Consider the following 26,762-nt stretch of genomic DNA (forward strand, 5'->3'; position numbering starts at 1 on the left):
GAGATCATCACATCACTCCCGCTTCTCAACCTTACCGGAGATCCAACCTTCGGATCAAACCAGCGACACCGGAACTCCGTCGTTCCTACCTCTTCACCACCGAAAAGAGCTTATGGGACTCTAATACCGGAGAGAATCAATCGCCGTGGCGAGATCTCATCCAACTCCGTTCACCACAGCCTCCCAAAGCCTCGCATGCAACCTCACTCATTCCGTCGAAGATCATCCTCTCCTCCGACGCGATCAGAAACAAAACAAACCACAAATAAACCCCGAAAATAAAGAACAGAAGGAAAACCCTAAACCCCAAAAGACTAAGGGGACGGAAGCCGGCGACGTAAAGCTGAGATAGCCTTTACCCCCCGGAAGCTGGATCCGACGACGGCAGAACTAAGGAAGCTTCCTCGCCGCGGAGACAAAGGACCGGCGGTGACGGATCTGTGGGAGCCTCCGTCTCCCGGAGCTAGAACTCGAACTATTGACACCCCCCCCTACCCGCAAACCCCGTCGTGACTCCCGGACCAGAACCACACCGGTTGGTGTCTGATCAGAGTTCCGACAAAAGGAAACCGAGTAAGAGTAAGAGCAAGAAGACGGGATGATTATATCGAAGGGATGATTATGTCCGTTCTTCAGTTTTGTAATAATAATTTTATTTACGTTTCTTAAATAATTGAGGGTGATGATATTTTTTTTTTGGGTCTAAATGTTAAGATTTATAACCATTTTCTGAGTTTTACATGTTGTGAAAACACAACTTATTACAAAAGAAAGAAAGGGGAGAGTCGAAGAGAGTAACGAACATGGAGCGATCATCATACAACAAAGAGAGAGAGGAAGATATTAACTATATGGTGAGACAATCCAGAAATACAGCTCGAGAAGGGAGCGAGAAGGAGCAGTCACAGCTGGGAGCGACAACAACCTATCTCGCATAGCACGATCCACCACCCTAAAGAACGCCTCCTGAGTCATCGAAACATCTTTGAAGATTCTGGCATTCCGCTCGCGCCAAAGGTGGTAGATAATAACTTGATTCAACAGCTTCAGCACAGCTACAGCCCGCGATGCATGAGTTCCCCGCAGTTGATCACAATGAGCCACCACTGCTGCAACGGAGGAAGGAATAGACGCCAAGAACCTGCCACAAAAATGATTCCAAACGACAGCAGCAAACGAACACAAAGAAAAGATGGGAATGAGATTCATCAGCATTAGAACATAGCACACAACCTGGTGGAAGAGATATTCCCCAAGAGATCAATCTATCTCGTGTTGGAAGTCTTTTCAGAAAAACAGTCCAAGTAATGAAAGAACAACGGGGTATCTCCTCCTTAAACCAAACCACTGAGTGCCACTGGACCATCGGATTTGGAATACGCAACCTCTCCCAAGTAACTGGAGAAGAGAAAGAAGCACCAAAGCCACCCGATTGCAGTCGCCACAAGTGGACGTCACTACCATTAGCGGCACAAGGAACTTCCATACTGGTTAGTACAACTTGAAGCGTTTCAGCATAGTCAGAGCGAGCAGGTGGTAAGTGCCAATCGCCATCACGAACCGCTTGCGAAACAGTAGCATTGATGGGGATCCTAAGGGACGCAGGCCCTGAGGTTCCGAAAAGAAGATACAGAGGACCCAAATCATTCCAAAAATCGAACCAGAACAGAGCTGTATTCCCATCACGAATGTCGCAGCAGAGGTAGTGCTGAAGCTGTTGTCTCAAATCTAGCATACTTCGAACAGTTCTCGAGAACCTCGGCGAGTCATTTACAAGCCAAATGCTTCTCCCACCAAATCTATTACTTTGCAGCCAGGGGACCCATAAAGACCCAGAGGCCGTGAAGAAGAGCCAGACCCTCTTCAATCTGAAGACCATCTCGAAATCTTCAAGCTTTCTAAGACCAAGACCACCCTCCTTCTTAGGTTTACATATATCTTCCCAGGATACACGTGCTCCCGCCGCAGAAGAAGTGTTATTCTTCCACAAAAAACCAGAGCAGAGTGAATCAATTTTAGCATAAAACCATTTGGGAAGAACAAAAATCGAACTCCAGAAGTTGACCATTCCATAAATGACCGAAGATATCATCTGAACCTTTCCAGCAAATGACAGAAACTTAACCGTCCAGGAATGGAGTTTAGAAGTTATACGGTCCAAAAAAGGTTGCAAAGTAGCAGCGGAGATCCTCTTGGGACTTAATGGGAGACCTAAGTATCTTGTTGGGAACTCACCACGCTTGAAACCTGAGAGATCAGTAAGGACAAATGCTTGGATATCTGTGTAGCCTCCATAAAAAATCTCAGATTTTGATTCATTAGTATCTAACCCTGACCAATCCTTGAAGTTAAGCATTACACCCTGTATACCCGCCGTAGACTCAGATGAGCCATCAGAAAAAACCAGTAGATCATCCGCAAACAGAAGATGGGTAAGCTTAGGCGATGCACAGAGTGGGTGAAGCTTAAAAGCACCATCAGCCTCAGCCTTGTTCAGCAAAAGAGATAGTACTTCCATCAGCATAATGAACAAGTAAGGAGAAATAGAATCGCCTTGACGGAGGCCCTTCCTACCCTCAAAGAACCCCGCTAATTCCCCATTAATGGAAACAGAAAAGCGTGGAGAGGAGATACACTCAGTGACCCAAGTGATAAACATAGGAGGGAACTGCTGTGCTTGCAAGACCTTTATCACAAAGTCCCAACATACAGTATCAAATGCCTTGCGGATATCTATTTTCAGCATAGCGCTCTTGAGACAAGAGGATTTGTTATAATCCTTGATGAGTTCAGTTGCTAACAAAACGTTCTCCCCAAGGCTGCGTCCTTTCAAGAAAGCTGCCTGATTTGGACTTACACACTTCGACAAGATAGGCTTTAGGCGATTTGCGATGATCTTCGAAATGAGCTTGTAGACAATGTTACAACAGCTTATGGGTCTGTAGTCACCCAGCGAGCAAGCCTGAGGCTTCTTAGGAATTAAAGAAATAGTTGTAGTATTCATGTGCAGATTAACAAAATATCAAAACAGTTTGTCACAAACCCTCAAATTTTTTCAAAAAAATTACATATAAATAGGCATTCAAAAAAATTTTTAGCCCCCCCAAATTTGTAAAAGAAAAAAATTTACATCGACACAGCTACAAATTCCCAAAATCTCGGCCATGCTTCCATGATTTTTCTTCAATCTTCAAACAATATTAATTGTCTTCATTTTCACGTTGAAATTAAACTATTGTAAGTGTCATATTCTAAAAATCTTGTTATAGTGAACGTATAGGAAAATCATAACCAGTTTTAAGAGGATGTATTCAATCTAAAATATGAGGAGATTTGATTTTTAATAAAGTTTTAGATGATTTTAAGGAATTGCAGAGAATAAAATGATTTTTGTTAAAACTATGCGATTTGAGTTTTAATTTTTTTAACTAAGAAACTTCATCCAAACACTCTAAAATCTACTGAAAACTTTAAAATTCCACAACTTAAAACATTTTTAATAAGAGTGGATTTCAGAGTACTTTATAAAATGTCAAGTTAAATGGGTTTTTAAAATTCGTGTTTTAATAACAGTAGATTTGTTATTTTAACACAAATCACCTAAAACTATCAGTTGAATACACCCCCTAAATAAACACTCGTTTTAGTCCTAAAATTACAAAGAACTGTTAAATGCGGATTTTATAGTTTTAAAACTATGAAATTATCAAAAATAATCTTAAAATATTTATGGATCCTTAAATCTGAAAGCTACCCTATGAAAAAATAATATATATTAGAATGCATACTGAATTTTGTTCGTGTTAAAAGTTAGTTTAGTCAATCTAGTTGTTATACATTTCCTTTTGCTAAAAATATATACTTGTTATATATGATTGACTTTGTTGATTCGTATACACGCATGTGTTGAAGACGTTTCATCTAGATACATGCACCCATTAAACAACTTGTTGCTAAGAACATTTTCTCTCTTCAATAATCATATTCTTTTTTTTTTAATGAATTCAATGTCTGTGGGTAATCCAAACCATAAAATGTTATAAACACCGATCTTATCTGATTCATGACGATTTACAAACGTCTTTGTTCATGCAGAGAAGCATTCTAGATCAAATAATATGTAGTATATCATACTTTCGTCAAAGTTATCATGTTGTTCATGAAAATCCGTCAAGCGATTCTCCAACTCAAACGAGTGCCAATAAATTGAACAAAGAAGACAATTATTAGGAAGAAAAAGAATGATAAAGGAAGAATATTGATTCTGATCATTAATACTGAGTCAAGGGCATCATCGTGCTTCCCACTTGCCCTGAAGCATAATCTGCACCTTTTTAATAATTAATTCATTTTTTTTCATATAAACTAGTATACATCTTAATACTTACTTATAGTCAACGCATGTAATTTATTAGAAAATAACAAATTATGATTCTGCTTCTTGTTTATTCTCATCATCTACGACAATTCTCTATATAAAAAAAGTGTCCGAATTCAACACATTCACCAAAATCAAAGATTCTGCTTCTTGTTGTCCAGTAATAATTAATTGTCAATGCGTAATTGTTTGCTGGCCTGAGTGTAGAAAACAATTACTGTTGATGACAAAAACAAGTAAAACGGCAACACTGGCTATATGCCTGATTTCTTATGAGTTGGACATAGGCCTAGGTATTTTACCCCATACCACGAACCTGAATCTGATTTGGATAATCCAAACCGAAATTTGAACCAAAGTAACAAACTATGATTGTTATTGAACGAGTGTTTTTTTCATTTAGTCTCACTCCCTCTTTGATATAATTGTGTTTTAAACTTGCAAATTGGTTTCAAACACGTCATATACGAAGATGGTATGTAATAAGCTTGTTTAATAGTCCACATATTGTACACTAGCGTATGTGAATTTTCACATTGAATCCAAGCATAATGTAATTCCAGTCATAAGAATAACAAACTAATAATTTTATTTGTTAATTACAAATGTTAATCTGAAAACCTTTCTGAATAACGGTATAATTATAATGTGCAGCTTTGGTCTTGGTTTTGTGTAGTGCACTTAATGGCTAACTCTGCTAAAAGACTTAGTTTTGTTAAAGTAAAAATATAAACTAATTTTTCAAAATTTCATAAAGATTAAAACAAAAGTATATAGTTTTATGGATACTAAATTTATATCTGTATACTATATATTTTCAAGTGATAATTTTTTTTATATCTGCGTTTTTCGTTCTTTCGATATTCAAATTGTTAATTATATTTACTTTATCTTTTAAATGGACGGAAAACACAACCAAGTTTTTTAAAAATTAGTAAGCATTAGAGCATCTGCAATAAATACACTATTTTTTCTTCTATAATTTACACAAAAAATACAAAAATAAAATAACTTCACTACAGAATACTTTTTGCTCAATTGACAATTCTTTATATTTTACTTTATAGTAGAATAACTCTATTACATAGTAATATATTGGAGTAAAAATTATTCTATTATAAGTAATATTATTGGAGTAAAACATATTCTATATAATAGAGTTATTCTATTTTAATTCAAACTATAAAAAAAATTGAGAGCAATTGGAGATGATCTCAAACATCATAGTCATGCCGCCTCGTTAATCCATTCAGAGCTACCAGTGTCCCTCATCATATTTCCACCACAAAAGTTACTGAAAAATTTACATGAAGATATACTTTTTCTTTCTCTTTTTACATTTACACATACTTTGAACTGGCCAGGTACTTTCTTCTTCCAAAATACCTAAAAAACCCTTCACCTAAACATAACCAAACAATGCATCTTCTCTCTCCAATCATTCCCTTCGTCTCTTCCGCCTCTCTTCTTTCCTTCACTCTCTCCAACTTATCTGATGTTAACAATGTCTCTTCTTCTTCTTCTATCTCCCCTCTTTACTCATTATATATCTCTTTGTTCAGAGACTCGTGGAACTTAAGCATTGATTCTATTTCCATGGTTAAGAAGAAGCAAAGGTGTCTCATGGTTTCTATAAGGGAAAATCGCATTTTAAACCCTGAGAATGTCACATTCTCGCGCTTTAAACACTGAACGTTTTTTACTAGCACTTTAAACCTTGAAAGTGACATTTTTATCATAACAAACCTCCAATGAGGTTTACTTGTTTACCAAGTCAACAAGGTGACCTGTACTGTTCATTTTGTGATGACGTGTCGGTTTTATTTTTTTAAATAAAAATAAAATACATAGAAAATTCAAAAAAAATCGAAAAAGTCATTTTTTTGAAAAAATCAAAAATATAAAAATAAAATAAAATATTTTTAAAAAATTAATCCAATTATAAACCAATAAATATATTTAATATAATAACTTGAATGTGATACTAGATTCTGTTTTTTTGGTTTTTGATTTTTTTTTATAATTTTTGATTTATTAATACTTAACTTATTAAAATTTTGTGAAACTAGAAAATATCTCATAGACCACTTAAAATGTTTTTGACCTTAACTAAAATACCGTACATTAGTTTGAAATATAATTAAGAGATAGAGAGGTATGCCTTTAGATTTGTATATGTTAGGTTTTGGTATGAGTGGAGCTTCTTAGATAAGTAACATATATTTTTGAGTTTCTCAAAAGTTTGATTAATTATTTATTTAATTTCAAAGTTATTTACTATTTTTAAGAACTTCACTTATAAGTTAATTTCTTTTCAAACAAACTTAAATTACTAAAATAAATATCATTTTAATAAATAATACCAATAATAGGATTAATTTTGAAAATTTAACAAGTTAAGTATTAATAAATCAAATTTTGTAAAGAATTAAAAACCAAAAACCAGAATCTAGAATTACCATTCAAGTTATTATATTATATATACTTATTGGTTTATAATAGGATTAATTTTTAAAAATATTTATTTTATTTTTAATTTTGAAATGTTATTTTTATATTTTTTTTTGAAATTTTAGATTTTTTTGAATTTTTTAGATTTTTTTCGATTTTTTTCGATTTTTTCGATTTTTTTGAATTTTCTATGTATTTTACTTTTTATTTAAAAGAAAAAATAAAAAATAAAAAACCGACACATCATCACAAAATGAACAATACAGGTCACCTAGTTGACTTGGAGGTTTGTTAAGATAAAAATATCAATTTCAAGGTTTAAAGTGCTAGTCAAAAACGTTCAATGTTTAAAGTGCGTGAATGTGACACTCTGAGGGCTTAAAATGCGATTTTTCCGTTTCTATAATAGTGGCGACGAAAATTGGATGATATGGATAAAATTGAAATCAAGAACATAGGTGACCAAGAAAAAAATAGCGAGAATTAACATACAGTTATCTGCTTCACCTCATATGAACACTGACCCCAACCACATCTCACCAACAACCACTTATCACCAAGCCAAGTTTCACCGACCGACGTGTCACCCAACCACTTTTCACTCAACCACACTTCTCCCAACTACGAAATGCAAGAACCACCACTACGAACATGGCGGAGGTGGTGTCCACGCCGGTGTAATTGGTCACCAAAAATTGCTCTAATCCGCCGTAGTTGATCACCAGCAGTTGCAGCCATGACTCCATCGAACACAATTCCCGCAGCCACAACGACTCTGGCCTTATTTTCCATGACCAAAACAAACCTACCCACACAATTCTCTTTAAAGATGTTATCTATGGGTCCGATGATGATGACTCAAGATCGGTAACAACATAGATTTTTGCTAAGTTAGATGAAGTAAATATAGAAAAATTTAAAAAGAGAAGGTAAACTTAGAAGATTTGGGGGTAAATCGAAGGTGAAGGGAACGAGAATTTAAGTCTGAAATTTGAAGTAAATATAAATCTCTATGAAATGGTTCTGAATTTAGAGACGAAGAAAGAGATGGGAAGAATAATTAAAAACGGAGGAAGAAACCATGAAACCACCAGATTTAATACTCTATATTTCTTATGTATCTCCTTTTAGTATATATATTCTTAACAGATATATTTTCGGATCAAGAAATTCAAAAGATATATCTAAAGTATTCCTCCAGTAGAACCAGCAGAAAGTACCTAAAGATGTTATACGCCCAACAGAAAGGAAGAGTAAGAACATCTTTATCCAAAGATACTAGAGAGGTTTTTAGCGTGTGGGTCCCGCGTAGGATCCACTTTTTTTTAAGAAACCGGTTACCAAAAGTATCAAATAGTAGTCGGTCCTTAAGGGTTTCTTACTCTGTTCGCGGACCCCACTGACACGTGGCGGTCCACGATCGATTCGTTTTTAATTTTTTTTTCTAAATTCGAAAAAATAAAAAAAAAAAAAAAAATTAAGAAACCCAAATGATGGTCTAATGCTCGCAAAGTTACTTCAACACTATCACTTTAACTATTCTAATCGTTGGCTAATGGCGTGCTACGACCAACGACAAAGCCTGGCCATTGATTAAGACACGTTTCTCTTTCCGACGAACCATAACCAAGCGTTTCTCATCCGTACTCACTTTTCTCTCCTCCCTCTCTCTCTCTGTTTCTCACCTTCTTTTCTGCTTCCAAAGAATCTAGCTTCAGTCCTAGGGTTTTACGATTCTCTATTTAACTTCCCTCTTCTTTCGATAGCGAGCAAACCGAGCCGACACATATACATTCTTTGCATGCAAGAGAGTGATAATACATATAAGATTAAAGGAAATAAACTCATCTGTTATCCGTTCCAGATTCAACCCTGAATGTATCTCCATCACCGATTTTTCTAGATCCAGTTTTTTTTTTTCTAGATTCAGTTCTTTCTAGACTAGGTTCTTTTGAAACCCTAATTTACATTATTGTGTCCGTACTTAGATTTGTAGTTTCCTTTTATGGATCCATTGATCGAGGTCATGTTTAGTTGTTATTATTCCTAGATTTGATTTTGATTTCAAGTACCGTCTATCTGTACTTGTGTCTTCTTTTTTTCTGTTTAACTCTCTTTTATCATCGGTTTCTGGGCTATAATTACCTGAATATAAATGAATATACATATATGTTTTTCTTCAATGTATTACATGCTCAAATATGGTCACAAAATAAATATATGTTGATGTGGGAAAAGAAGTTGACAGAAGAGAGCGAGCACACAAAGGGAGAATTGTATAAAATTAATTTGTATATGGTTTACTTTTGCGTGCTCATTCTCGTTCTGTCATAACTTCTCCTTCATGAATCTTGGTGATTTTGTTAGCTGATGTATGTATACCAAGTTATGTATACATGTGTTGCATGCATATCTACCTATTTTTCTTTGATTGGCATATGATATAGGTTCTAGACTTCCAAGATGATCTTGTCTTATAATATCTTTACACATGACATATATGTGAATGTGTGTATACACACAATATCTGTTAGACCTGTCATAAGATCTAATGTCTTCTTCTATTTGGGTTACGTTTCTTTGACCAATTTTGCTTGTTAGACTCGTTGGAGTATGATGTTTATATTCTAAATCTATTGTCACTGGAACAAACTCGTTTTGTTTTTGCAGACGATCTAGCTCACAACTATATTGAATGGCCCCCAACTATAAAAGGTTAGTCAACTTTTTATAGAATACACTTGAATCCATGTAATAAGATTAGATTGGGTTTTATCAATGGTTTAATGGCGACAATCAGCAAAATTTGGGAGTTGATGAGTTCAATCAGAGGAATTGTAGTTTATGTGTTGGTTAAGTGACTATTGTGATCTAAGGTCTTTTGATTAGCTGTGCACAATCAACTATCCTACCATCAAATGTTAGTTGAGGTTTTACTAGATTTGTTATATAAATATTAGATTAGTCGAATGAGTGGATAGAGTATAATAGTAAGAAATGTCTATTGCGTTTTGGCTAAGTAGATTTTTCGTAGTTATGTTTTAGCAAATCCGCGTAGTATATGGCGGACTCGCGTCTTTAAGAGTGGAAAAAATGGTACACACATTCATTACGCTGGTTAATACTACTATGGAACAAGATTGCATAAAACATCTTTAAGTTATCTCTCTATGCATATATGTGCTATGTATTAGATATATATTTGGTGCCTTTGAATGGTTATGTAGTTGATGAGTTGATATCACAAATGTGTACAAAAGACATGCATGTATATGTTGTTCAGATGACCAAAAAATAGAGCACAGAACATTGTGGATTTTAGAATATGACTTGGATGAGTTCTGTGGTCTTGTACAATTGTGATATACAGCCTATATATTGCATACAAAACATATGTTGTGTTACTCCTGCGTCAAGTTGCCTCTCTCTTACGTAGTAGCCTATTCAATGTCAGGATGAAATTCAGCAGATTTTGGAGTTGTTGATTCTTCGATCAGTAGGATATTATTCTGTATCCAAATTCTTTGGCAACTAGTGATATACCAAGACTGTGTTTGTTTCTTCAGTTTCATTACAAGTAATAAAAATTCATGTTAGGTTATGATAAATCGCAAAGCGTGACGCTTTGTTACATGTCATTGACCCGGAATAGACTTCATTCTTGTGCAGGGGTGGATGGACTTCCACGACGATGATTCTATGAAAATAGACTACTATTTGATTAAATTTGGTTTGCTGATGTTTATTAAACTGCCAAAAGAAGGAGAATGTGTTGTGAACACATGATACGCAGACTCAGCACATGCAGGAGGACTTGCCGTAGGGTATGTAGAACCCACTAGAAAATGGAAAGATATAAGGTCGAGTTTTGTGAAAAAACAGCTAAAATACTCCGACTATATTCGACTTTTGAAGAATTTTAAAATTCTCTATTTCGGAATAAAATGCAGAACTAATAATATTGGGCTGTCTATGCAAATTACAACAATTATACAATGGCCGGGAAAAAAAAAATTAAATGATATTTGCTGCTTTACAATGACGGGTCGCTGACCAGTCAAGCTCACCGCTATAAAACACCAGCATAATTAAGCAGCACAGTAAATTAAATCGTAAAGAAACGAACGGCTCAGATGTGTTCGGAGTAGGCCTGGGCATAGAATCTGAAACCCGAAATCCGAACCGAACCCGAACCGAAAAACCCGATCCGTTATCCGATCCAAAACGTAAAAATATCCGAACGGGCCTTGTAGAGTGGTACAAAAAATATCCGAACCCGAAGTGTTATTAACCGAACCCGAACGGGTAACCCAAAAAATCCGAAATTAATAGTCAATATAAATATTTTGAAATATATATAAGTATTCCAATTATTAAATTCAATATTTGTGGTAATATTATATATAATAATAAATATTAAAATTCTAATAAATGCTTTAACTATACAATTAGTTATAAATAAGTATTTTATAATTTGCTCATTGAAATAAAAAGTCTACTCTCTATAAGGCAATACATATATTTTTATAAATGATGTTTGTTTTCATGCTTGATTTAACATTTTATTGTTATTTTATCAATTTTATATGTGGTAGATTAATTTTTATTTAATTTAGATGTTTTTTTATGTTTTCCTTCAAAAATTTTGTTTTTTATTTTGGTTATATCCGAACCGATATAACCCGAATCCGTACGATATATGATTACTTTATGAGTTTTATGATGCAATACAATTTTGAACTGAACCCGAAGTGTTATTATCCGAATCCGACCTGTACTAATAAAATTTTAGTAAGGGACCTAGAAGTGTAAATCCGAAAATCCAAAAACCCAAAAAACCCGATCCGAATGCCAACGGGTACCCGAACGCCCATGCCTAGTTCGGAGTACATAGATACGCAACATATGTGCGCAGGGGATCATCCGTCAGTAGAATGATCCAGCGGGTACGGTAAAAAAAAAAAAAAGCAAAGCCAAGAGGCAAAGAAGGGCTTTGTAGTTGTCTCGAGCTTCTTTCTTACTTGTATCTGATCGCGGTGGTGGCGATCGCTTTCGGCCATGGAGAATCTAAGCTTTCATGATGGTAACATCTTCAATCTCCTCCACTCGAGGTCCACGGAGCCAAGTCATGTACGTTTCTCTATTCCAATCCCTTTTACTTTTCTTCTTCTTCTTTATTTTTGCTCTTATTGCTTTTTGTGCGGCAAAAACTAACTGAGTCTTTGTGGGAGTGTTGTTTGTTCTGTGTAGGACGTTGATCAAAGAATGCAATTACATTCTTCCTTGGTTCGGAGACTCTCTCAGGAACAGGAGCTCGAGGTAATTATTATTTTTTAATTGGGATTTGTTTACTTATAACTTAATTGAATTCATCTAATAAGATGAATGTTTATTGTGTGTGTGTGGAGCAGGGACATCAAGGCTGTGTTAATGCTATCTCATGGAACTCTACTGGATCACTGTTGGTCTCTGGATCAGATGATTTAAGGGTAAATATGATATTCATCTAAAGATACCAGCTTTAACCTTCCTTGCGTTATTCTGATAAACTAAAAATTTGTATATCAATTTCACAGTTTGTTTATGAGCGTCTTTCGTTTGCTTAAGATGTCGCAGTAGTCCAGAGTGATGTTTAGTGGATCGAATTTCATATTGTTGTTATTATAGATTTGGAGGAGAGTGAATGATTGTGTGAATTATAATCCATTTGAGCATCTGACTTCTGTTGAGAGGTGATGTAATGTTGACTTGTATTGAATGTGAAAATCTTTTCTTTTTAATTTGTAATGTGCAGGTTAATATTTGGGATTACTCCAGTCGAAAGCTTGTGCATTCTGTAGAGACGGGGCACACTGCCAACATATTCTGTACCAAGTTCGTCCCTGAAACCTCTGACGAGCTTGTCGTTTCTGGTGCTGGAGATGCTGAAGTATGTAAAACTCACTCCTTTTTTCGGTTGTAGTTTCATTTGGTTTTTGAATTTGCTATTCATTTGGGCTTGTCTTTGTCATATATTATATAGGTTAGGCTATTCAATCTAGCCGGGTTAAGAGGTAGAGCAGACGATGATAATGCTCTTACACCGTCGGCAATGTACCAATGCCACACGCGGAGAGTGAAAAAGCTAGCTGTAAGACCTCTTTTTTTAATAAGTTTTTTGGTGTCTTCCGTTTTCAGCTGTTTGTTTATCAGATGTTTTTTACTATCATGTAGGTCGAACCAGGCAACCCCAATGTTGTATGGAGTGCTAGTGAAGATGGGACTCTGCGGCAGCATGATTTCCGTGAATCTACATCTTGTCCTCCCGCTGGATCCGCTCACCAAGATTGCCGCAGTGTTCTTGTAATATTCAAATTTGGTTACATGTTGATTTAGCTCTGAGTTTTTGCAAATTGAAGCCTTGTTGATAGCTCTGAGTTTTGCAGCTTGACCTGCGAAGTGGAGCCAAAAGAGCACTAGCTGATCCTCCTAAGCAGACTCTCTCCCTGAAGTCGTGTGATATAAGTGCCACAAGACCACACCTACTTCTCGTTGGTGGGAGGTATTTGTCACCGTGTTTGTTAATCAGATCTCTCTAGTTTTTCTTAATTAACCTCTTGGTTCTTTTCTTTTTCTCTACTTTGACAGTGATGCGTTTGCTCGTTTGTACGATAGAAGGATGCTTCCTCCGTTGACATCATGCCGGAAAAGGATGCCTCCACCTCCATGTGTCAATTATTTCTGTCCCATGCATCTTTCTGAACGTGTTAGTTTTATTTGATTGATATTAATATACTCTTCTACTTCAGCATTGCTGTGTTCTTAAATTAAAGGCTTTTTAATTCAAACTCACTGTCCACTACGTATTTGGAATATTTCAGGGGCGAACAAATTTGCACCTAACTCATGTAACTTTCAGTCCTAATGGTGAAGAAGTTTTGCTCAGTTACAGCGGGGAGCATGTGTACCTGATGAATGTAAATAATGGTATATAATTGTACTTGCTAAGGGAAAGCAGTGAATATTCATATTGGAATGAAACTTGTTTTGATTCTTATCGCTGGACTTTGATTCTTTTCTTGGTTTGTTACTTGTAGGCGTTGGAACCATGCAATACACACCAGGAGATGTAGCGAACTTCTTTTCTTTGAGTAACATTCTCCATGATGTAGAATCTCCACCTCAGGTTTCCACCACTCAAAATGGCTTTCACAGAAATGGCAGCGCTGCAATGGTACGCACATCCCTTTTGTAATTGTTCCGTAAAAGTGACCTTGCCATCTCATTTGCTTAGTGCATCTGACTCTATTCTTTTCAGTTAAAGAAGTGCACCGAATTGGTAGAACTTGCCAAAAGTTCTTTAGAAGAGGGTACGGATATTTTCTATGCAATTGAGGCAGCTAACGAAGTTCTAGATGCGCATTCTAATGATATTGAGTCCGCGCTAAGGCATGAATGCCTTTGTACTCGTGCAGCGTTGTTGCTCAAGGTCCTTTAAAATGTCTATATAAGAAATAACTACCTTCAATCCATACGTTAGTCCTCGCTGATAAACTCAATCAGTTTAATCCTTTGTTTTCCAGAGGAAGTGGAAGAATGATGCTCATATGGCCGCAAGAGATTGCCAAAATGCTAGGAGAATTGATGCTTCATCTTTTAAAGCATATTACTACATGTCTGAAGCATTGCAGCAAGTAAATTCATAGCTCTGATAACAGTTAAAAAATTTAGTTTACGATCTGACATGGAGTATGGTCCTGCAATAAGTATTTATTTTAGTCGCCTTTCCATTTTCTTATATAGTTGTGCTTTCACGCAGTTGGGAAAATGTAAAGAAGCTCTGGATTTTGCGACTGCTGCACAACAATTGAAACCATCGGATGCTGATATAGTGGCAAAGGTGGAGAGCATTAAAAGGGATCTTCAAGCAGGTTTGTGACCTTTAGTGTATGTCTTTTCTTGTAGATGAACTACTTAGTTGTTTTATATATTTTCTTACTGTTCCTGTTTAGTTGTATTGTTTTTTTCTTTTTCACGAATTATAATCATCTGTTACTAGTAAGCATTACGAGAATATATCATATACAGATCAAGGGATCTTCTTTTTACATTTTGATATCCATGTACTTGTCTTTTGATTGACAAAATCAGCTGGAGCTGAAAAAAAAGAGGAGCCAGAAGGAGGAACTGGTAGAGTACTTTCTTTGAGCGACATACTTTATAGATCAGAGGCGAACAGTGACAGTTCGCATGATATGTCGAGATCCGAAGGAGACCAGTCTGATTATGATGAGGAATTAGAGGTTGATATTCAAACTTCCATGTCAGATGATGAAGGAGGAGATCCAGACTCGAATGCTATGCGTGGTAGCCTAAATCTAAGAATTCATAGAGTAAGTGATGATAAGCCCATAGAAAATTCTGGTGATAATGGCTCCTCGGGAACTGCATCGTCATCTCAAAACGATAGAACCTCTTATCAGGTTAGTTTTCAGTTTTCAAATTATGATACTTTTTTATTAGATTTCAAAATAAAACAAACTAAGCATATTGAATGTGTGTTCAAGTTAGTATTTGGCTTCTTGTATGTTTTTACCTAGTCTCGTTGATTTGATATTATACCGTCTACCCCATTGGTTTTGTTGGTTATTTAAGCCGGAAGGAGCCATTGATATGAAGCGTAGATATATTGGCCACTGTAACATTGGAACTGATATTAAGCAAGCCAGTTTTCTCGGCCAGAGAGGTGCGTTTTTGTGTTCTGGTTGCAAATTTTATGTTCATCTGAATGCAATTCCAGTGAGGTAGGAAAAATATTACATAGTTATTGACTTTCTGTGAACGTTTATTACCACATTTTAGGTGAATATATTGCGTGTGGAAGTGATGATGGTAGGTGGTTTATATGGGAGAAGCAGACGGGGAGGCTTATGAAAGTACTTGTTGGCGATGAAGCAGGTTTTTGTTTGTTGTTTATCACTTCTTCCATTAATATATAAATCATTTTCTCGAATTTCATTAGTTGGCTAAAGAAATTCATCTTTTGTTTCTAGTTGTGAACTGCATTCAGTGCCATCCGTTTGACAGCGTTGTAGCAACGAGTGGAATCGATAACACAATAAAGGTAAGCAAGCGCATAGAAGCTAGCTATCTCCCCTGCAATTTTAATTAAAGAGCTCTTAGATTAACATATGCAAGTTGAAAAATTGTGTGTGAAGATGTGGAGTCCAATCGCATCAGTGCCATCGATTGTAGCGGGTGGATCAGCTGGACCTGCAACAGCCAATGTAGTGGAAGCAATGGAGAGTAATCAACAGAAACTAAGCCGCAATCGAGAGAACCCTCTGTGAGATTTTCTGTGATAAGCAAAGGCGGAAGAATCAGAGCTCTTAAAATTTTATTTTGGTGTTTTGTTATCCATTTGCAGGTCTGTGGAGCTTCTGCAGAGGTTTAGGATGCAAGAGTTTGCAGAAGGGAACTTTCACCCATTTGAATGTACTCAGAGCTAAAAAAGCAGAAGGGGAATGTATAGGTAAAGGGAAAGCTTGCTTTGTGAAGGTGCTGGTGGAGTATGGCTTTGAATATGAATAATGAATAATAAAGTCTGTGATTAAGCTTTCAAATGCAGCAAAAGCTTTCTCTCCCTGTAAAACTCATCGACAGCTTCCTTATAGCCTTTTTTCACTCGTGTTGTATACTGTATAGTTCGTTATTTACATCTTCTGGGTGCAAGATATCAACCTCCTCTTATTTGAATTTTTTTTTCTTGGTTCTGTTTCGTTTGAAGAGAACACGAATGTGTGTTTGTGTCCAATCTTGTTTTAATATTGATTGTTAGTAAAACTATGAGAAGTGGACAAAAAAAGTTTTAACTGTGACGAGCTTTACCTTAATTTTCACTGATCCCACCTACGTGCTTCTCCATTACTAGATTTTCTTAATGTTATTGTTAGTAACGCACGAATTCCCTAGTTAATCGTTCCAAAACATGATTTACTAAAATGCAATATGTATATTAATTGTTGGGAATTGGGATAGTTGTTTATTGAGCCTCACAACACAAGAAACATGTCTTTAACTTTTACGGTTTCCTTTTGGTTGAGAATTTATAAAATATGAAGTTTCTTATTTGTATATTGTAATAGCATGATTAATGGGAGGTTTTTATGGTAAGGTTCGTAGAGACGATTCTTATATTTCGTAAGAACTCCACCTTCGGACTTTTCCATTAATCATGTTCTAAGAGATGTCTTTCTCTTTTTTTTTTTAATATAATTTTCTTTCTGATATGAAGGCATGTGATAGTATATGCATGAACCGTGTCATGATACTAAAAATGTTTCTTTTTTCAAATTTAACTTTCTTTTCTCAAGCACTTTTAAAGACATTTGTCATTGATATTTTTTTTTTGTAACTTAAAGTCATTGATATTTTCTCTAATAGTTATATACAATATTGAGATGATTTGAGTTACTAAATATATGCATATTACAAATGATCTTGACCTATTTATATAAAAGTTAGGTAAATATGCTAGTTTATGAAAATGATGTTACATTAAGCTTTAGATTTTATATACGAAAGGTTGGGTGGAACCACCTAATAAGATAAGGGGACAAAAGGCATTAGACCGTTGGAAAGAATTATTGACATTATTTTAAGGTGTGTTTAGAAGTTTTTGTCAATAATTGATATATCCTTGAGAGTTACTTGAGACCCTACTCTTTTTTTTTACGGTATTAGACCATTTTCAATGTATTTTGTTATTTTCATTTTTAAAATAGAAAAATTCTATAATAGAAATAATATATGTTCTAATGTATTTTTTAAAATAGTAATTTCTAAATGTAGAGTAAAAAATAGAAAAATGTTATTTCTTCCTCTATAAACAGAAAAAAATAAATAAATTTTTATTATAGAGGAAAAAATAGAGGTGAGTTTAAGCAATTTCACCTCTAAATGATATTATAAAAATATAAATATGCTATTACAAAAATAGAAATAACAATGAGTTGAGATGCTCTTGTTACTCGTAATAATAGTTATCAATTTTACGACGTCCAAGGAAAATATATTTTTACAGGAAATGTGTAAACTATAGTCTATAGCATTCTAGCTATCGACTAAAGCAACTTACAAAAAGAATAGACATCTTATTCTTTAACACAATATTAGACGTATCATATGCATTTACCAGTTTAGCTATTCATTATTCAGGTTTTAGTCTATTCCATTTGACGTTGATGGTTTACACTCATTTTTCATATAAATTTGTTTATTACAGCAACAATATTTTTTTTTTGTTAATTCGTGGTAAATTGTATACCAAATGAGGTGATGTAAGTTGTATAATATCAAGAATTTTTCTAATAACGTATCTTATATTCATTTTTTGACCTTTTTTGGAAATTAATTAACTTTTTTTTTTTTTTTGACAGCAAGAAATTTACAGACTCATGTTGACTCTGTAAACCATATTGGTAACTCCGCATCCATGTGAACGACAAAGGACAGTTGCTTGCGTGCACTACGTGCTAAGCTATCTGCCCGAAGGTTCGCCGTCCGAGGTACATGGACGATGTCTGAGTTGAGGAAGTTTCCTTTGAGGAGTTTGATATCTTCCAAGTAGCTTCCAAATGCTGGCAATTCTTCTGGTTCCGAAACCATCTTCACCAATTGAGAACAATCCGTTGCAAACGTAACCTGGACCTGTCTTAAATTCCTCATACATTTCATTGCCCAAATCAAAGCCTCTATCTCTGAATGCAGGGGAGAGAGGCATGCCCTTACATTCCTTGCCCCCAGTAGACCCTCGAACCCCGGTAAAGTACTATGCCAGCCTTGCCCTGACATTAATTCTTTATCCTTCCATGATCCATCAATAAAACACCATCGACCTGATGTCTCTAAAGGAGGAATGGTTTGTACCGAAAGCCCCCTCCTTGGTTCATTTCTCACTTGTGCGTCTGCCCAGAGTGATGATTCCACTTCAGCCAATTTAAGAGTATCCCGCGGATCAATATCCAAATTACTATAAACTTTGTTATTTCGGGCTTTCCATATATACCATAAAATCCATGCAAAATGGTGGTCATCCATTTGCGGTTGTACTCTCCAAAAAAGATGATCCATATTAACAAATAAAGAGCTGATAGGGAAGATATTATGCGGTGAAGGAATCTTGGATAGTGCCCACACTTGACGTGCAGGAGGACATTCAAAAAATACATGATTTATTGATTCTTCCGGATCTCCACAACGAGCACAACATATATCTCCTCTGATCCCTCGTGCCTTTAAATTTTTCATCACCGATATACATCCTGATACCATTTGCCACAAGAAATGCCGTATCTTTGGTGGACACCGCACTTTCCAGCAGAAAGCTTTAAGTATATCCACTGTGGGGCCATTATAAACAGGAGGTTTTAACCTATCAGGGTAAATACGTTCAACCTGATAACCTGATTGGACCGAATATTTTCCATTATTAGTAAAATGCCATCCATCATTATCCTCCATCTGAATCCTACTTAAAGGGATACTTTCAATAATTCTTACATCCTTCGGATCCACTAGAGCCCTGATTGCCTGTATATTCCATGAACGAGATTCCTGATTGATGAGGGAATCCACTGTGAGTTCCGGATAAAAGTTGTGAAATTTTTTATTTGCTGGTCTCGGGCGAGTGGCTGGGATCCAAGGATCATTCCATACAGAGATAGATGATCCTGTTCCCACCCTTTTAATTAGTCCTTTACAAACCAGAGATCTAGCAGAAGTAATACTCTTCCAGCCATATGACGGGGAGTAAGATCGGATCGGTTCCAGGGGTGAAGCATTCCTGTAATACCGTCCTTTGAAAACTCTTGAAAAAAGAGTATTTGGTTTCTCAATTAGCCTCCATAGTTGCTTACCAAGCATTGCTGTATTAAAATCCATAAGATCCTTAAAGCCCAAACCACCATTATCTTTGGTTTCACACACTTTATCCCATGATTTCCAATGCATACCTCTTGCACTACCCCCTGGACTCCACCAAAATTGTGCTACAGCACCCGTCAGCTTCTTAACTGTAGCTTTTGGTAACCTATACACAGACATCACATGGTTTGGTAAGGCCGTAATCACCGATTTAATAATCACCTCCTTTCCACCTTTTGTAAAAAAACGAAAGGTCCATCCATTAACCCTTTTATTCAACCGCTCTTGAACAAATCCAAACACTTGTACCTTAGAGCCACCCAGACTTTCCGGCAAGCCTAAATAAGATCCCATTCCCCCTAGATTTTGGATTCCCAAAATATCTCTCAACTCTTGCCGAGTAGCTTCCTCAATCTTGTGTCCAAATTGAATTGACGATTTCTGGAAATTAATCTGTTGCCCTGAAGCAGTCTCATAATCCTTTAGAATCCTAAGAATAGTTTGACACTCTTCCTTGTTTGCCTTACAGAAAAACAAACTATCATCTGCAAATAGTAGATGAGAAATTGCAGGACAAGCCCTTGCCACTTTCATCCCGGTTAAAAGTTTGACCCTTTCCGCCTTTTTAATATTCGAAATCAGGGCCTCCGTGCACATAATAAACAAATAAGGAGATAAAGGATCTCCTTGCCGTAGTCCTCTCTGAGGAATTATATGTCCCCGAGGCTGTCCATTTAGAAGAACTCTATACTGGACTAAGGAAACACACTCTCGCATCAATTTGATCCAGTGAGAATCAAAATCCATTTTATGCAGGAGAGCCTCAATAAAATTCCACTCTATCCGGTCATATGCCTTACTCATATCGGTTTTTATAGCCATAAACTTATTCTGACAAGACTAACCAATTAGAAATTAATTAACCAATTAAGATTTTTTTACTCAAACAACCACGTCTGAATCTTTTTAACTCGAGTGCTTCAACTAGAAAATATTGTTTTTCCTAGCACCAATATATTAGTTTTTAACTGCAAACAATTTAAAAGAACTTTTTGTATATATTCTTCATTTTCTCATACCTTTTTTAAACAACAAACTGAATACTAATAATTTTCTAGCTAATTTTAACTGTACAAATTAACGAATTAGAGCGTGAAATAGAAATGTTTTAATGTATATAAAATTTTTTATTTCAATCTATAGAAAATTAAATGTCGCCTGGTGAGTGGGATTTATTTACGTGGTTATGATTGAAAAGAGTGAGAGTGAGTATATAAAACGACAACACCTCTTCTACTCCGTTTGTATGGTTTTGTTCTCACATTGCACTCTGCATTATCGTCACCATTTCTCACCTTCAATGGTGAACATGAAATTGCACTTCTTCACCTGTGACTGATATTATCAAATTCTCATTCATGGATCAACAAAACAGCTTCTCTTTAATCATCCCCCGTCCACTCTAATATCACTTTCCATTTCATTCTACACCACTTATAATATATCGATGGAGGAAGAACGGCGAGTTCTCTTCGGGAAGTACGAGATGGGAAGGCTTTTAGGCAAAGGAACCTTCGCGAAGGTCTACTACGGCAAAGAGATCATCGGCGGCGAGAGCGTCGCCATCAAAGTCATCAACAAGGATCACGTACTGAAACGACAAGGCATGATGGAACAAATCAAACGCGAGATCTCGATCATGAAGCTCGTTCGCCACCCCAACATCGTCGAGCTGAAAGAAGTCATGGCCACCAAGACCAAGATCTTCTTCGTCATGGAGTTCGTTAGAGGCGGCGAGCTTTTCGACAAAGTCTCCAAAGGCAAGCTCCACGAGGACGCTGCTCGCAGATATTTCCATCAGCTGATCTCAGCCGTCGATTTCTGCCACAGCAGAGGCGTCTCTCACCGCGATTTAAAACCCGAGAATCTCCTCCTCGACGAGAGCGGAGATCTGAAGATCTCCGATTTCGGATTATCCGCGCTGCCGGAGCAGATCCTCCACGACGGACTGCTCCACACGCAGTGCGGGACGCCGGCGTACGTGGCGCCGGAGGTGCTGCGTAAGAAGGGGTACGACGGCGCGAAGGCGGATATATGGTCGTGCGGCGTCGTTTTGTACGCGCTCCTCGCCGGATGCTTGCCGTTTCGCGACGAGAATCTGATGAACATGTACCGGAAGATCTTCAGAGCGGACTTCGAGTTCCCGCCGTGGTTTTCGCCGGAGTCGAGGAGGCTCGTCTCGAAGCTCCTCGTCGTCGATCCCGATCGGCGGATCTCGGTGGCGGAGATCATGCGAACGCCGTGGCTCACGGAAAACTTTAATCCGCCGCCGCTAGCTTTCGAAATCGACGATCGGGAAGAAACGGAGCCGCCGGTTTCGCCGAAGGTCTTCAACGCGTTCGAGTTCATCTCCTCGATGTCGTCGGGGTTCGATCTGTCGAGCTTGTTCCAGAGCGAGAGGAAGGTTCAGTCGGTGTTCACGTCGCGGTCCTCGGCGACGGAGATTATGGAGAAGATCGAGACGGTTACGAAGGAGATGGACATGAATGTGAAGACGACGAAGGATTTCAGAGTGAAGGTTGAGGGGAAAGCGGAAGGGAGGAAAGGACGGCTGTCGATGACGGCGGAAGTGTTCGAAGTGGCGCCGGAGATGTCAGTGGTGGAGTTCTGCAAATCGGCGGGAGATACTCTGGAGTACAATAGGTTTTATGAAGAAGTTAGGCCTGCGTTAAACGACATCGTTTGGTCATGGCACGGCGATAATAGTGCGGTTAATCAGAAACCTGATGGTCATGTCACCGGTTAACAAAATATACTTAGAATGATTGATGGATCAGGAGATTGAGTGTACCGGTTTACTGGTTAATGTATTGTAGTATAAGAACTGTTACATTGAACCTAAATATTGTTTGGTTTAATATAATTTTTGTTTTACTTTGGATTCAGAATCTCAGAAAAACTATAGTTTTCTAAGTTGTACTTTTGTTTTATTTTTATTTTTCAAGTAAAATATAATGAAGCTTTAGTGGCTATCATTTTATATTTATGAAAAATTTACATCAAAATCTACAGCATGATTTATTAATATTTATAACTTAATATATTTTGAAAAAAAATTGTGAGTAAATTCCTTGAGTTTATCGGGAACTTAGTTACCAACTGGTTTATTGCAATTAAAATTCCAATGGTTCAGTCATCTCATGGTAGAAAAACTGGCTATATGAGTGAGTTGGTTAACAACACTGCCGCGTGTAGTGTCTCAGAGACGTCGGAAAGACACACCATTTGTCACCGAATCAAAATCATTGAGATCTATTAGAGGTAGTGGAGTGGAGAGGACAAAGTCAAGAACAAAATAATTTTGTTTATCCGAAGACTTTTCTTGAATCTTCTACATGTCCAATTTCAGTTTGTCATATGGCATTATTGTGAAGACCATACATTCTTTAAGGCTACTCCATCGTTCTACAAGATTCGAAGCTAATAAAAAGAAAAGTCTTTTAAAAAGTTAAAATGAATACAAACAACAAAGGGATTAAAATAAACAAAAGTAAGAGATGAAGTTCACCCGTAAACTCAATCCATTGAATGTCCCAATTGAAGAGAGTTGAGGCTTTCAGTAGAAACTAATATTATTCCGACCAATAATCCGAAAGAAGCATCAATCAGTGACTAAACATGAGATTTAAGGACAAGGATTGTGAAAGTGACTCCACCATCTAAAGGATATTATTAAATCAAGAAAATGAACTGTTTGTGTAGAGACAACACCAATGAGATCATGACTGCTGCATATCGTGTGTGTGGTAATAGAAATGGAAAATGATAATTTTGGACGAAGAAAAGGATAATATACATTTTTATAACATGAACAGATGTTCCACCTCCTATGGAAGAAAGGGTTCACATCTCACGTGGGCTCCTCCATGTTCAATTTTTTTTACATCCAAATGCATAATGCATTTTATTAACCTCTTCAATGGTAATATATCTCTTTACCATTTAGTAACAAGTTATTAGACATCAGTTTGGTCACATTTAACACTCCTATGTGTGTGTGTGCGGCATGTACTCTTATGTCCTCCCGTTGCAGATACATTGTGCTACACAGAGGAAATAGGAGATCTCAACTAAATCAACTTCACGACCTTCGAAGACTTTAGTGTGTACAATCTCAGCAACCAGAACCAGCCATGAGTTTGAACCGCCCAGAGGATGCACATGTACAACCTCACTGGACTCCTCCCTCTTCTTTCTAACTCTCATGTGGTTGGATATTTGCTAATGTAAAATCAAGACCTAGCCAAGCTAAGTGATCTCGGTTAAGTTAAATCTTCTTGCCATTGTAGAATATAAAAACGTTGTTATCATAGAACAAGAACAAAAATCTCGGTTTCAGATACTAGTAAACTTCAACAAAGCAATTATTTTTTGGGGAGTTTTTGCTAGAGAAGGAACCTACGTGTCTTCCTCAAACCGCTGAAACAATTAGCCTGATGGTTTGGTCCAAACTCAAGTGCTAGTAATCTTCAGCTTGTTGACCCAGTAGCCAAGTTGCTCAGCCACACAGTTCGATCCAGTTGAACCGTACGAACTGAACTTATTAACCGAATTTTCGACTCCCAAAAACCCAAACACATCTTCTTCAAACACAGGGCTCAGCTTCTTCATCTCTTCAAGACTCAGGTTCTGAAGTTCACATCCTCTTGACACACAAACTCCAACTAGTTTCCCAACAACGTCGTGTGATGACCTAAACGGCATCCCCTGTGAAACCAAAACAAAACAAAAATGTATTACCTTCTCGAATCTAGCTACACAGCAAAAAAAGAGCATTACCTTCTTCACAAGGTAATCAGCAAGAGTAGTAGCATCAAGGTGACCAGCAGGTAGACTTCTCTTAATCCTCTCTTGGTTAAACGTGACATTCTGTGCAAACTCCGCGGAAACATCGATCATTCCCATTATAGTCTTGGTGCTATCAAACATAGGCTCTTTATCTTCTTGAAAATCACGGTTGTAAGCAAGGGGAAGTCCCTTGCACAGCGTCAGGACAGTGACAAGATCCCCTATGACTCGAGCAGATTTGCCTCTGACGAGCTCCATCGGGTCTGGATTCTTCTTCTGCGGCATTATACTGCTTCCGGTTGATACAGAATCGCTTGGAGTCATGAAACCAAACTCCTCAGAGGCCCAGAGCACCCACTCTTCTCCAAGACGCGATAGATGAATGGCTGTGTTGGAGTTCGCATATAGAAACTCCAACACGAAATCTCGGTCTGATACCGCGTCGATGCTGTAAAGATTAAAGAGCAAAAGTGATTATGTTAAGTACAGAGAGAGTTTCTGTAACTAATACAAGAACTAGGAGCAAACCTGTTTCTCATTGGTTCGGTGAATCCAAGAGCAGTTGCAGTCATGAACCTATCGATAGGTAGACCAGTCCCAGCCAAAGCACAAGCTCCAAGGGGACAGTAATTTAGCCTCTCTCGACAGTCGATATAACGACCAGCATCACGTTCAAGCTGCCATACATCAACACAACAACATAAGATCTCATCTCAGTAAATGCAAGAACCTATGATGCTTCTAAGCACATACTACCAATGCAGATACCAAGATAACACATACATAGAGTTGGTTCAACTAACATAGCCTAACCAGAAAAAAACTAAAAACTTGAGCAAATGAGAGCTTCGAAGCCAAACCTGCTCTACATAAGTTAAGAGGACGTGTGGGAGCAAAACAGGCTGAGCTCTCTGGAGATGAGTATAACCAGGAACAATCAAACCCTCGTTCTTCAAAGCAAGCTGAACCAGAGCCGTCTGAAGATTCTTGATTTTGACAATGACTGTGTCGATAGCGTCACGACACCAAAGCCTGAAATCAGTAGCAACCTGGTCGTTTCTGCTTCGCGCTGTGTGAAGCTTCTTAGCAGGTTCGCCGATTAGATCAGTGAGGGCTGCTTCAATGTTCATGTGCACGTCCTCTCGATCAGTCCTCCATTCAAATTCATCTCTTTCAATCTTCCTCTCGATTTCATCAAGACCTTGCAATATGCTATCCCTGTCGGTATCTGTTATAAGCCCCTGTAATAACAACAACAACCAAAGATTAAGACTTTATCAATCAAAAACAAAGATGACGATAGAATGAAGTGAAAAAAAAACCTGGTGAGCGAGCATTGTGGCGTGAGCTTTGCTGCCCATGATGTCCTGCTTGTAGAGAACTTTGTCGAAGGAAATGGACTCAGTGAACTTCTCCACTTTCTCTGTGACGCTCTCTTCGAACCTTCCACCCCATAGCTTCGTCTCCTTGGAGGCCGTGTCGTTGTCGTCGTGGCTGCTCATTGAGCGCAAGGGAGGGAGAGACCGTGACTTGCTTCCCGGCGGTAGAAAAGACACGGAGCGGTGTGTTGATGAGGGAGAGTAGGAGCGTGACGGAGAGAAGAGGAGACTCTGTGAGAGAGAAAGATCAAGTGCTCCCATTGGTTGTTTGGTGGCGGAGGAGCACGACAAGGGTTTCAAGGTCTTTAGAATGGCTTTTTGCGGTGACAACACTCGGATACTTTAGTAGTGGTCGTATGGTTAAAGGAATCAAGCATTTTAAACCGCTATGGTTCGATAATTTTGAATTGAACCGGGAAAAATCTCTGTTTTGGTACATATCGGTTCGATTACTTTGATATATATGCATGGCATTTTTATCCCAAACTAAAATCCTGACCTAAACTGGACCTAATCTGAATCGAAGAATTTTTTTTTTTGATCCAAATGGTTATATAAAAATATCTGAACTAAACTTTAAAGCTATGTATTTTCAGATTTGGGTACGATTTGAACCGATCTAAAATTTGAACTACGATCCGAAAATATCAGAAATTAGTTAAATATGCTAAAATAATTTAAATATTTTAATAAAATTTGTAATTTTTATTTATTATTTACACACAGTTTAGTTAGTTTATTTAGTTTAACTATTTTTCTACACAATTTTTTTGGTGTTTTAAAACAATTTTAGACATTGATTA

General features: G+C 37.1%; 3 protein-coding genes across 3 annotated transcripts; 2 read left to right on the plus strand and 1 right to left on the minus strand.

The window, feature by feature from the left end:
• The first annotated feature begins 8,448 nt into the window (after positions 1-8,448).
• LOC106415324 (protein ALTERED SEED GERMINATION 2) lies at positions 8,449-16,654 on the plus strand. Its single transcript, XM_013855990.3, has 19 exons — positions 8,449-11,959; positions 12,080-12,148; positions 12,241-12,318; positions 12,624-12,758; positions 12,852-12,959; positions 13,043-13,171; positions 13,255-13,370; positions 13,457-13,574; positions 13,690-13,795; positions 13,906-14,042; positions 14,127-14,297; positions 14,392-14,502; positions 14,628-14,739; positions 14,960-15,291; positions 15,464-15,554; positions 15,671-15,766; positions 15,862-15,932; positions 16,027-16,154; positions 16,236-16,654. The coding sequence occupies exons 1-19, from the start codon at positions 11,888-11,890 to the stop codon at positions 16,315-16,317; spliced, it is 2,262 nt and encodes a 753-aa protein (XP_013711444.1). The 5' UTR covers positions 8,449-11,887; the 3' UTR covers positions 16,318-16,654.
• Positions 16,655-20,974: 4,320 nt separating this feature from the next.
• LOC106415149 (CBL-interacting serine/threonine-protein kinase 5-like) lies at positions 20,975-22,673 on the plus strand. Its single transcript, XM_013855785.3, has one exon. The coding sequence runs from the start codon at positions 21,240-21,242 to the stop codon at positions 22,536-22,538; it is 1,299 nt and encodes a 432-aa protein (XP_013711239.1). The 5' UTR covers positions 20,975-21,239; the 3' UTR covers positions 22,539-22,673.
• A 1,381-nt stretch (positions 22,674-24,054) lies between these two features.
• Positions 24,055-26,301, minus strand: LOC106415147 (argininosuccinate lyase, chloroplastic). The gene is made up of 5 exons (XM_013855783.3): positions 25,903-26,301; positions 25,441-25,821; positions 25,109-25,257; positions 24,572-25,028; positions 24,055-24,499 (listed from the first exon to the last, which is right to left on the minus strand). Exons 1-5 carry the CDS (start codon positions 26,218-26,220, stop codon positions 24,245-24,247), a joined length of 1,560 nt encoding a protein of 519 aa, XP_013711237.1. The 5' UTR covers positions 26,221-26,301; the 3' UTR covers positions 24,055-24,244.
• Positions 26,302-26,762: the final 461 nt, after the last annotated feature.

Source organism: Brassica napus, chromosome C9 (assembly GCF_020379485.1).
Source record: "Brassica napus cultivar Da-Ae chromosome C9, Da-Ae, whole genome shotgun sequence".
Classification (NCBI taxonomy): Eukaryota; Viridiplantae; Streptophyta; class Magnoliopsida; order Brassicales; family Brassicaceae; genus Brassica; species Brassica napus.